The sequence below is a fragment of the Eurosta solidaginis genome, chromosome 4 (assembly GCF_040869045.1).
Source record: "Eurosta solidaginis isolate ZX-2024a chromosome 4, ASM4086904v1, whole genome shotgun sequence".
Lineage (NCBI taxonomy): Eukaryota > Metazoa > Arthropoda > Insecta > Diptera > Tephritidae > Eurosta > Eurosta solidaginis.
In genome coordinates, this window is record NC_090322.1 from 193,483,251 (window position 1) to 193,496,105 (window position 12,855).

At 35.9% G+C, this 12,855-nt stretch overlaps 1 protein-coding gene across 13 annotated transcripts in view; it reads right to left on the bottom strand.

Moving 5' to 3' along the window:
- Nucleotides 1–12,855, bottom strand: part of hfw (leucine-rich repeat domain-containing protein hfw) — a 127,165-nt gene that overhangs the window by 63,155 nt on the left and 51,155 nt on the right. Inside the window, exon 1 of one of the 13 annotated variants that reach the window (XM_067784426.1) lies at nt 1,389–1,506. The exons of the other annotated variants lie outside the window; for them this stretch is intronic. Within the exon in view, the coding sequence (XP_067640527.1) occupies nt 1,389–1,391 (3 nt within the window). The 5' untranslated portion in view covers nt 1,392–1,506. Of the gene's footprint in view, nt 1–1,388; nt 1,507–12,855 lie in introns of those variants that run through there. 13 annotated transcript variants of the gene reach the window in all.

The following is a 12,855-nucleotide window of genomic DNA, read 5'->3' on the forward strand; positions in this document are numbered from 1 at the left end:
AGAAGATGCGAACGTTGAAATCAGAGAGTATATAAGGCAGCAAATGTAGAGGCGCTGGAATTCAGTTTGAGTTGAGCTATCAACCAGTTATTGATTAAGCACGCAATCTGTCGGGCAATAGTAGAGTTTCAATTGAGCTATCAATCAGTTTGGTTGTTAAGCAAGCTAGTTGCAAAGTATAAGTGTTATTGTGAAGTAGTAGAAAAGGCCATTTTTCCATTATTCAATATTGGAGTTATTTATTCAACAGTTTAGCGATACGATCGTTGGCAGAAAATTGCAAATAAGGGGAATTGCAAGTAAATTCGTTACAATACAAATAATATACTGTAAACAATTTAAGGAATTCTTGATTATTCTGCACCTTCTGTTATCGTTAGAATCGCTGAACTATCAAATAAATAATTCATATATCAACACTGAAAGAAAAAGACTGGTAAAATCAACCGAAATACGGGTCAATTTAACCGAAATTTCTGTCAATTTTTATCCATCGCAACAAGATGTTGAATCAACTGCTCACAAATAGTTGATTCGTAATTGACCGTTTTAGTAGTGAAATATACAAAAAAAGTTGTTTATTATACTTTACCCATAGTTTTGTTAAATTAACAATTATTACTGTCGCTCTATGAATACCAATCAAAACTGTTAATATGAAACGGGTTTCTGTTCATTTGAAATAACCAGCGTAAACTGTTAAATTAACAGTGTTTATTGTCGAATTGCACTGACAGTGAAATCTATTGAAATAACAAGATATTTTTTTTTCTAGATTAATAGCGTAATCTTTTACATCAACAGAGTTTTCTGTTCATACTTATGACATTAATACCTGTGGGAAAAATAAAAGCCGGATAAACATATTTTTAAACTTACGTAGTTTTTTTAGTTCTATAAATTACACATAAGTACATTTCATTTCTAATCATTTTATTGCTATATTTAGTAATAATAATTAAAATAATAATAACTTAAATCTGAATTCAAAAAAACAAAACTTGTTCCGAATTACCATCGACAGCTTTGTACGAAAGTATATTGCCATATATATACGTAAATTTGTGAATACATAAATAGGCATGCTTACTACATACATATATGTATATATGCTACATACATATTCACACACGCGTTGGTACATGCTCTAGCGAAAATAAGGGCATGCACCGTTTGTTAAACCAAATTGGCGTCGGTTTCAAGAACTTTATTTCAACTTTACACTATTACTTTGTGTTATTAAACGCACTTTCACTAAATTTTATTTTTTATAATTTATTGATGTTGTTTTTATTTTTATTTTCGGCCTTTCAAAAGTTATATCAAGAAGAATTTCCGAGCTCTAGGCCACTCATATATATTAATAATAAAAATGCAATTAATTATACCATATATGTTGTATTTATTTATTTTGTAGATCTTTCGTTTTCAATTAGAAATCATCTTCAGGGCTGTAAAAAATAAATTTTTCTATGTATAAAAACCACAAATGCACAAACATAATCTAACACGTACACTTGTGAATGCACCTTGTCGACTAATTTAAAATTTCAGTGCAGAACACAGAATATCATAAACAGAAAACAAAGATGTATACAAATAATAAACAGTAATAATAAACAAAATATCTGCTAACAACAACGTATATATTAACTTGTTGGACACCCTCAGCATTATTGTTGCTAACTTCTCTTCATTACCAAATGTCTGTATGCGTGAGCGATGTTGTCGGTGTCGCTCTTAAAATGCATGCGTATGTCATTAGGTGTATTGATAATATGTAGCATTTCGAGAGTGTACCGCTTGAAATATTGTTTTTCTTCTTGCAATATTGTAACATTCTCTAAGTCCGGAGAGTGTCCCGTGGTCTTGCAATGTTGCGATAAAGCCGTTCTGTTGTCGTTAGAGTAGTCGCGATTTTTGATGTTCGATTTGTGAGCGGAAATCCTTGTCTTTAGGTTTGATTTAGTAGTACCCACAAATACTTTGTTGCATACGTGGGACCCGTCGCCATTACATTTAATTTTGTATATTACGTCGGATTTCTCGTATTTTTCGATTTTGCTTTTTGTATTGCTCTATATTTGTTGTAGGATATTTTTATATTGGAACGGAATAAAAAGCCTACGGCTTCCGGGAGGTTAATAAATTTTAACTCGAAACATGATAGGAGTATAATAATAAACACTGCCAAAAGTTTTATCAGGCGAGTTCTCTCTATCAGCGATAGAATATATCACCCGAAAAATATAAGCATCATCAAAAAAATACTTCAAAACAACGAGTGGTTATATCCACCAATTTTACGCTACGAATAAAAATAAAGAACAAAACATAAACAAAATATATAAGACTGCCGTATTTGTACCTGGTTTATCTAACCGAATAAAACATTCAAACATGTATGACAAAGAAAAATTTCAAATCGCGTTCCAATATAAAAATACCCTACACCAAATATACAGCAATACAAAAAGCAAAATCGAAAAATACGAGAAATCCGACGTAATATACAAAATTAAATGTAATGGCGACGGGTCCCACGTATGCAACAAAGTATATGTGGGTACTACTAAATCAAAACTAAAGACAAGGATTTCCGCTCACAAATCGAACATCAAAAATCGCGACCACTCTAACGACAACAGAACGGCTTTATCGCAACATTGCAAGACCACGGGACACTCTCCGGACTTAAAGAATGTTACAATATTGCAAGAAGAAAAACAATATTCCAAGAGGCACACTCTCGAAATGCTACATATTATCAATACACCTAATGACATACGCATGAATTTTAAGAGCGACACCGACAACATCGCTCACGCATACAGATATTTGGTAATGAAGAGAAGTTAGCAACAATAATGCTGAGGGTGTCAAACAAGTTAATATATACGTTGTTGTTAGCATATTTGTTTATTATTTGTATACATCTTTGTTTTCTGTTTATGATATTCTGTGTTCTGCATTGAAATTTTAAATTAGTCGACAAGGTGCATTCACAAGTGTAAGTGTTAGATTATGTTTGTGCATTTGTGGTTTTTGTACATAGAAAAATTTATTTTTTACAACCCTGAAGATGATTTCTAATTGAAATCGAAATATCGACAAAATAAATAAATACAACATATATGGTATAATTAATTGCATTTTTATAATTTATTTAATTTATAGTTTTGGACTTCACCGCGGGTCACTTTACTTTTCAAATAGAAATGAAAATAATAGTAACGAAACTGATTCTCAATTCTTTCAGTTGCTGCTCATTCTCAATTTCTTCTCTCGCATGTATAGTTGCCACACTTGATTGTTTCGAACAAAACTTGTAGTATAAATGTTTAACATAACTTTTGTTTAACAAATTTTAAATAGGGAACTTGTAACTTATAGAAAAGTATAGAATCAAATCAGGGGAAGGTAATTCACCACTATACATGTAATTCGGCAAGTTTAATTCTCGTAACAGTTTATTTTGAAACGATTCCAAAACAACTCAAACTGTATGCTGTCGGTAACATAAACATTAAAAAAGGGTGTTTTTTATTATCTTATTAGATTCGTTCGCATGAGTGAAAATTCGTAAAAACTTGAACAAAATGTTACTAATTTTGGAAAAATCCTGTTCGTTCAAACAAAACTTTTGCAACAAGAGGGCAATTTAGCATTTCGCTTGGAGGAGAAGTTACAAAATTGTACCCGATAAATAGGTGTCCCCGTATCGCATAATTTTTTGCAGTGTTATGCACATTAAATTCAAAAAAGGGTTTTTTTGTTTTGTATTGATAACTGAGAAACTAGTTTTTTGTTCTTTTCAAAATTTGTGTGTTTTTTCGATTTGGAGGTTTTATTATTTTGGTGTCTTTTTTTTTTAAACATAGTAGAGAGCGCAGTGAGCGTAAATTCTCTTTGAAACTTGCTCATGCATTGACTGTTGTTCGCTGTTGAAATTACCTGTAAGATCAGTTGTGTTACCAGAAAAATCAGTTAGATTGATTATGAGTCTGTCAATTTTACAAAATTTTGTTAGCTTAAGAGCGACAATTTCTCTTCTGCTGAAATGACTAAACAAATTTGTTCGCTTGACAAAGAACTCGGTCGAATTAACCATAATTCGAACAATTTCACCGAATCTCCGTTAATTCAAGAACAACAGAATAGATTTGTTGATTTTACTAGCACCATTTCAATCAGAAAAATATTCTTTATTTACAACACTACTATGTTAGTAGTACTTCACAACAAATTACTCGCGACTTCAATTACAACGTTTTAAGTTCAACTGACTATTACTCAGCTTGCGCTGCTTTTATACACTCAGTTTCCTCGTTCGCCTATTTCTCCTAGGGTCTAGACTTTTCACGAACAGACGTCTCGAAAACTTGTTTATTTATTTCTCGTTCTGTATATCATATTTGATTATTTAGCTTCGGGTTCATACTTTAAATTTGCTTCAGCTTGTAAAATGGGCATCTTAAGCTTGATTATTACAAAATTGAAGAAGATGGTGCAGATGTTTTGTATGACATGAAAATTGGTTCGTAGCCAAAATCGGTCAGTAAAATATGGCTATGTATTCAAACTTTAAACACATACAGAAAAAAGAAACTAATTTTTTCCATAACTATTTCCCAACAATCGCCTAGGTTTTTTGAAAAACTCTTCTAGTACTTCGTTTACAGAAAGTGGTATATCAATATGGATATTCACTGAAGCGAGTCCATTCAAACGTTCTTGACTGATTGTACTCCGCAAGTATGATTTAACCTTTTGAGGGCAGAAAATGTGCGTTCTGGTGTTGCTGTCGAAACTGGTAGAACGGCTAATATGCGCAATATCTTATTTACATGTTCGAAAGCATTTGGATTCACCATCTGAAAAAATAAGATAAATAAGAAATATAGCATACACATTTTTGTAGGTAATCATCAAAATTGTACCCACCTCATGTGCATCAAACAAGTTTTTAAAATTCACCATCGACTCGCCTTCTCCAAATTTTGACTTCCATTGCAAACTCGGTTTTGGAACAATTCACAAAACTTTCATAAAATTCATGCAGTTTACTGCATTTTTCAGCGTTGTATTCATTTTTGGGAACAAAACACCGAAATTGTCAAAAATTAGTTGGTGTTTCATGTAACGACACTTGTTATGAGTTATGAATGCATCAAAGAATGGAATATAGAATGCGATTCTATAATAATCTTCGACGCTCTCAGTATCAACGTTGCATCTATTTACTTGATGTTTACTGATGCGTGGTTTCTTGTGTAGCGCAACTCTCAAGGGGTTGCCAGCGCATTATATAGCTTATCCTACCCGCATTATATAGCTTTTCAACCTCACCTACACTGTAAAAAGTGGAATCTTACTTTTAATACCAGTTGCTATTGAACTTAAACTTTTGGTATTAAATTTGTGTTTTAATTCTAAAAATTTTTATTTTAAGACCGTGAAATATAAATTTTATTCCAAAATGGGTTTGAAACAAAACTTTAATCAATGCTGATTGTCGCGTTTTAATATTTTTCGGTTTTAATATTATACTTTCTGGCATTGTTATATATAAATGCGAAATTGGTATTAAATGTTATTAAAAGTTAACTAAAATTGTTACTGTGTACCCAAGGCGAATCCTGTTTCATTAACAGCCCAGGCTCTGGCGACCCTGAACTCCTGATGGATCAAGGGAGTGGGAGGGCGGTATGGCCTAGAAGATTTCATGTGGTTATAACAAATCATTTCCCGATATGGTCGGACTAGTACCTTTATTGTGCTTGTTACCGGAACGTGCCGGATCTGCATCCGGCAAAGGACCATCAACATCCATAACACTCCCCAAGGCCTTCGGGGAGTGTCCTTAAGATATTGAGACTTTTCATACAAATTTGAAAAAAAAATTTAAAATGGGCGTGGCACCGCCCACTTGTGATAAAATCAATTTTACAAATATTATTAATCAAAAATCAAAAATCGTCAAACCTATCATAACAAAATTCGGCAGAGAGGTTACCTTTATATAAGGAATGCTTTGAAGAAAAATTAACGAAATCGGTTAAGGACCACGGCCACTTTTATAAAAAAGATTTCTATAAGGGTGGTGGACGAATAAAATAAGCTATATCTTTGCAAAAAGGGCTTTATATCAATGGTATTTCATTTCCCAAGTGGATTTATAACAATAAATAGGAAAACTTCAAATTTCACCGCCCCTTGTATGACTAAGCAATTTTCTGTTTCGGGAGCCATAACTCGAAGAAAAATTAGTTCAGAATAGAACCATATTTCAGTCATCGACTGATACTCGTCGCGAAAGGTAGTGCGTTCAGTTATCTCAGTGATCTTCTTTATACTTATTAGTGCTTTTCTTACACACTCTGCAAGTCTCTTCGCAGTTTTTCTCTGCAATAGTGTCTTTAAACGCGTGTGCTATTGTTTCGCACTAACAAGTGCGTAGTTACTATGCCCCCCGGGGTACGCCCGCTTGGGGATAACAGGTTTAGTCTGCTATCCTCAAGCCCAAGCCGGAAAAAGAAAAAAACCACTAACTCACCAATTGAATTATTTCCATCCTTACCAACAATAAAAAAGGAACACCCAAAATATTTAGTAGCAAGTGCTGTAAACTCACCTAAACCGCTCAAAAAATATTCATGCTTTGCTATTGACAAAGCTCTAAAAAACATTAGCTCCGATATAATAAGTATTTCCGAACTAAGGGACGGAAATTTACTTCTGGTCAAAAACGAAATCATAGCGAACAAATTCTTAAACGCCACACAATTAATAGGAGTTTGTAAAGTTAAATTCGAGTTACATAATAATTTAAATAGCACCATGTCTAAACGATATCCCAGAGTCACAAATTATTGAAAATCTTAAAGAGCAGGGTGTTATATCTGTTTTCAAGTTCCCCAAATACGTGGAAGGTAAACAAATACTGAGCGGAGTACATCTCCTAACCTTCGACATGTCCTGGTACACCACAAAAGTGAGACCCTATTACCCAAACCCTATGAAATGCAAAAACTGTCACCTTCTTGGCCATACAACTAAACGTTGTGTCAATCCTCCTGCCTGCGACTCTTGTGCACTTCCCCCCGTCCCCCGAAGAATGTACGCGATCACACTGCGTAAATTGTACAGGTCCTCACCCCGCTTCTAACAGATCATGCCCTAAGTTTCTGCAAATGAGGGAAATTATTAAAATAAAAACAGACAAAAAATGTACTATGCCCGAAGCAATAAAAACATATAGAACCCAGTATTCCCCTACTTTGGACCCCTCCCTTTCCTTTTCTTCAATTACAAAAAGCATTTCAAATCCACAAACCAAATCAAATGAAAAAGAAAACACAAATCAGCATAAGAATTTACAACAAATAAACTCAAATACCCCTAACGGTATAAACCACATTCCATACACACGACAACAAAATACTTTCAATAACGCGACCAATCTAAACATAAATGAAACAAAGGAAACACAAAAGAGTACAAAAAAACAATAACATAGAAAACAACGAAAAACAAGAAAATAGTGCAAACCAAATAGATATTATAAATCCAACATCGATATCAGTCGATGACTTATCAAACCCAATAATTTCATCTTTCCTTTCCCAACTTATCTCCCCTAATATCCCCCTTCCTCAAGCTTGCATATGCAAGACCATCCTATGGACTAAATCTGGATGCGTATCCTGCAATGGAACTTAAATGGTCTGTATAATAATTATGCAGACCTCAATATTCTAATAAATGACTTCTCACCTGAAATCATAGCTTTACAAGAGACTCATATCCCCTACAACAAAACTGCCTATCTTCCCAACAAGTACATTAGTTATTTTCACAATATGCCACAAAACACCACATCAAAACAAGGAATTGCTATTTTTGTCAAAAAGGTTATAAATCACCAATTAATACCAACAATCTCCAATATCTCCTGCCTTGCTATTGAAGTAGACATCGGATTCAAATTTGTCCTAATAAACTGCTACATACCCCCACATCAAAATTTTACTAGTACAGATATCTCAAACATAATCAAGCCTTTTAACAGCCCTATTATCTTGCTAGGTGACTTCAACGCTTGGAGTCCTCTATGGGATTCCCCATCAGTCAATCAAAGAGGACAGCTAATTGAGGATGTTATTATGGCCCATAACCTTATAGTGCTTAGCGATGGCACTCCTACCCATTTTTCCACACACAAAACCTTTTCCCACCCTGACATAACACTTACATCATCCTCAATAGCTCCCAAACTATCCTCTCGCACTTTAGAAGACCTTCACAATAGTGACCATTTCCCCGTCCTCACATAATTTCTCACACCTACTTCTTATCACGTCAAGCGCAAATCTAAGTTCCGAACAGATAAAGCAGACTGGACCCGCTTTGGCTCTATCTCCATAGATCTTTCTAATAACAACCCGTATAAAGTTAATATCAATGCTGAAGCCAGTGCAATAAAAACAATCATTCGATCAGCTGCACATGCGTCTATACCCCAAAGTAGTTCGAGACAATTCTCAGCCAAACTACCCTACTGGTCCAATATACTATCATTCCTTAGGAAAGGCAAGCAATATCTCTGGGCTAAATATAAGAAAAATAGATCTGACGAAAACCTTATCAGCTATAAGAAAGCAAATGCAGTGTTTAGAAAACAGTTGAAAGAAGCCAAACGAAAACACTTAGAAAACATCACAGCCAAAATATCCCCCTCCTCAAACCCTAAACAAGTGTGGGCTGACATAAAGACCTTATCAGGATCCCGTCCAGCGTCAAATATTTCATTTATCCACTCAAAACAAGGTCATATTTACTCCCCCAAGGAAGTCGCTTCTGAGTTTGCTACTGCATTGTCAGCATACTCAAATAGTTTCAATTTTCATCCGCGTTTTAACGCACTCAGTGAACAATACGCCTTAGAATCCTATCACAACCCCTCCCACACAGCTCTATCCGTAGAAGTTCCAATAACATTTGATGAATTTGAATATACGATATCCTCAATGAAAGGGAAAACACCTGGCGAAGACAAAATTTCTTATCCTATCTTGAGGAACCTACCTAAACCACTCAAATCTAGAATCGTGAAGCTTTATAACGATATCTACGAAACAGGTGCATTTCCCCAGCAATGGAAAACTTCTTCAATCCTCCCCCTTCTTAAACCTGATAAACCAACATCCTCAATATCAAGCTACAGACCCATATCCCTTCTCCCATGCATTTCCAAAATTTTGGATAAAATTATCTCTACTCGCATCATGTTCTTTGCGAAAGCAAATGGGCTAATAACTCCACATCAATTCGCTTTCCAAAAAGGTCTTGGGGTTATCGATTCCTTGATGTATTTTGAAAATTTTGCTAAAATGGCCCTAGCATCCAAAAACCATGTCTCTGTTCTCAACCTTGATTTTGAAAAAGCCTTTGACAGAATTGGTGCCCACGTGGTGCTGAGAGCACTTAAACGATGGAAGGTAGGCAGCAAGTTGTATAATGTTGTAAAGTCTTTCTTAAGCAATCGTAAATTCCTGGTCAGAGTAAATAACCATAATTCTGATATTTTCAAACTTTTCAACGGATTACCACAGGGCTCACTCCTTTCCGTATCTCTTTTCACAATCGCTTTCAATGAGTTAAGCTCTATCATTGCATCATTCAACCATTTGGAACACTTCATCTACGCAGATGATGTTATTATATTTACAAAGACTTCAAACCTACTTAAAGTTAATGAAACATTCGGTCGCGTTTTAGATGAAATTGCAAAGTGGTCTCAAACATCAGGGGCAAATCTCGCAACATCGAAATGCTCAACATTCCACATATGCAGAAAGAAATGCTCCTATCCTTCCTTACACTCCCTTAACACCAGTATTCCCCACTCCGACACTCTTAAAATACTAGGCATACTAATTGATAAGAAACTTACTTTTAAAGACCATTGTAAGTATATTAGAGCAATATTAGCAAATAGGTTAAATATAATAAAATATCTTTCCTCTAAACATTGCTTTGCCCACACTAATACTCTTATAAACATAACAAGGTCGTTAATATTATCAAAAATCGATTATGGACTGCCCATATATGGAAACTGTGCAAAATCACACATTAAGGTTTTAAACGCGCCATACCATGCAGCTGCTAGAAGAAGCCTACGTGCATTTGCGACATCACCAGTCAAAGTTGTCCTTGCTGAAACTGGACTCCCAAATATTTCGAGCAGAATCCAGTACGATACCATGATGCTTATACCAAGGATTCTATATTGCAGGAATAACCTATTGTTCGAACAAATACAAGCTGCTCTACCTGAAAGAAAAAAGCCCAAAACAGAATCCACAATATCACGTTGTTTGTCGCTAATACAAGACGCAAACATTTCCTCAAAACCAATACTAATGAAGCCAACTACTCACCCGCCCTTCGCTGTACCTAGATCCTCAGTGATCTCAAATCTCCAAAATTATCGTAAACAAAACACCAGTAGTAATGAATATTTACAGAGATATATCGAAGCACTGCAACCATACAACGATGATTGGGAGCTTCTATTTACCGACGGTTCAAAATCTGACAACAATACCACCTTTGCTATCACAAATACACTATGTGAAACCATCTCGGTGGGGGCATTACCCAACTATTGCTCAGTATTCACAGCTGAAGCAGCTGCCTTGCTCGAAGCGGTGGAATATGCCTCTCGAAGTGGTAATAAATATGTGGTCTGCACCGACAGCAAATCTTCTGTTGAAGCCATTTTAAATCCATTAAACGATTGTTACCTGGTTTCCCGAATTCGTGAAACTCTGCTTCAGCATAGTTACATTAAAATTATGTGGATACCTGGGCACATAGGCATACGTGGAAATGAAATGGCAGATAAACGAGCAAAAGAAGCGTCCAAAGAACCTCTTCATTTCTACGAATATCTAATAAACAGAGATATACGCAAACTCGTAAGAAAGATCTCATATGAAAGACGATTAGAGGATTGGAGACAATATCAACACTGCTACAAAATCTGCAATCCAACGGGGTCACAACCATCATTCCCAATAAACGCCTCCTGCAAATCCATGCAACACTTTATAAGACTAAGAATTGGCCACACGCTTGTAACACACGCACATCTCCTCAATGGGGAACCTCCTCCATCGTGCCCTTATTGTGGAACACAGTTTCCCACCTGATCGATGAATGTCCAGGACTACAACAAATCCGTTCTTCCATTTTCGGCAGCAAAACACCTTCAGAGCATCTAAGATGTATTAACGACAGCAATATAAATGTCATTTATAACTTCATTTCCCTGTCCAAATTAAAAGTATAATTGTGTTTTGTATCTTACTATCTATCAAAATTCACACATTCACAGTAATTCATAACTCTGGAGCACACATATGGGTTCATGGATGTTAAGGTGTACATGTGTGTAAACGCCTGCATGAGCATCTGCGTTTATGGACCCATGCGCCTGCCTCTGTATCTTATCATACCATCGCCTAAGTTAAGATTTAGCAAGCCGACGGCCCTGGCAGCCAGTGCTTTAGCTCATAAGTGTAGTAATTATTTATAATTCCTTCTCTTTGTAATAAATAAATAAATAAATAGAACCATATTTATCTATATATTAATACGCTAACAAAATTTCCATACAATCAATTGACAGGCTGTTTCGCATACTTAGCATACGTAAAATCATATAAAAGTTATATGAATCGATTCGTTTTGATCAGCCGCAGTGCATAGACCTATTTTTGGTAACAAATATTAGTCTATTTGTTTATAATTAATAGAAAAAGTTTTTTGTAAATTCGAACAATTCATACAAATATCGTAAGTCATTTTCGTGCATAAGAGCGCCATCTTTGGGAACAAGTATCTTAGTGTTCTAATGCGAATTTCAAAGACCTAAACCTTTATACACAAGCGCGCCGTCTTTGGGAGGTAGGTAGGTTGAACTGGCCGGTCCATGAGGACCTCACATAGATTGATTGAGTCCGTAGTGTTACCAGAAGTTTGTTTTAACGACCAAACTGAAAAACCCTATCAAAAACCAGGACCTATGTTATAAAATAACTCCGTCCTCTTGGCAAATACTAGAAGCTTCCTAGGACTTAAGCCACTTGCTGCTTCTAGATCTGACAGCTGTATCACTCCTAATAACTGGAGTCTTAGCCTGGCAAGTGCAGGGCACGAGCACAGAACGTGCTCGATCGTTTCCTCCTCCAACCCGCACTTCCTACATCTGCTATCACTGACCAAGCCTAGTTTAAAGGCATGTGACGCCAGAAGGCAGTGTCCAGTCAGAATACCCGTCATGAGTCTACAATCCTCTCTTTTTAATGATAGGAGCAACTGTGTTAGTCTAAGGTTGTAAGACCTACACATAATCTTCGACACTTTACAGCCCCGCGCTTGAACCCACGCCTTTCCCGCTTGGTCGATCATGTGCAGCTCTCGCCTTCGCTTAATCTCGCCCAATCTAATTGGGACATCTACGGAGCAAGCTTCAAGGGATGCGCCCTTTTTAGCTAGTTCATCCGCTTTTTCATTCCCATCTATTCCCATATGCCCTGGGACCCAATATAGATGTATGCTTCTCCCTGACCCGATTCTATCCAGAGACTGCTTACACTTTAACACGCATTTAGATGCTGTGCTATGCGAGATTATTGCCTTAATTGCTGCTTGACTGTCAATATAAAAGTTAACACGGTTGCAGCTTAAGCTATTCTCTTCCAGGGTTTCTACTGCTTTGGTTACGGCTAATATTTCCGCTTGGAAAACGCTACAGTAATCCGGCAGCCTGTAGGATCTGCTTAT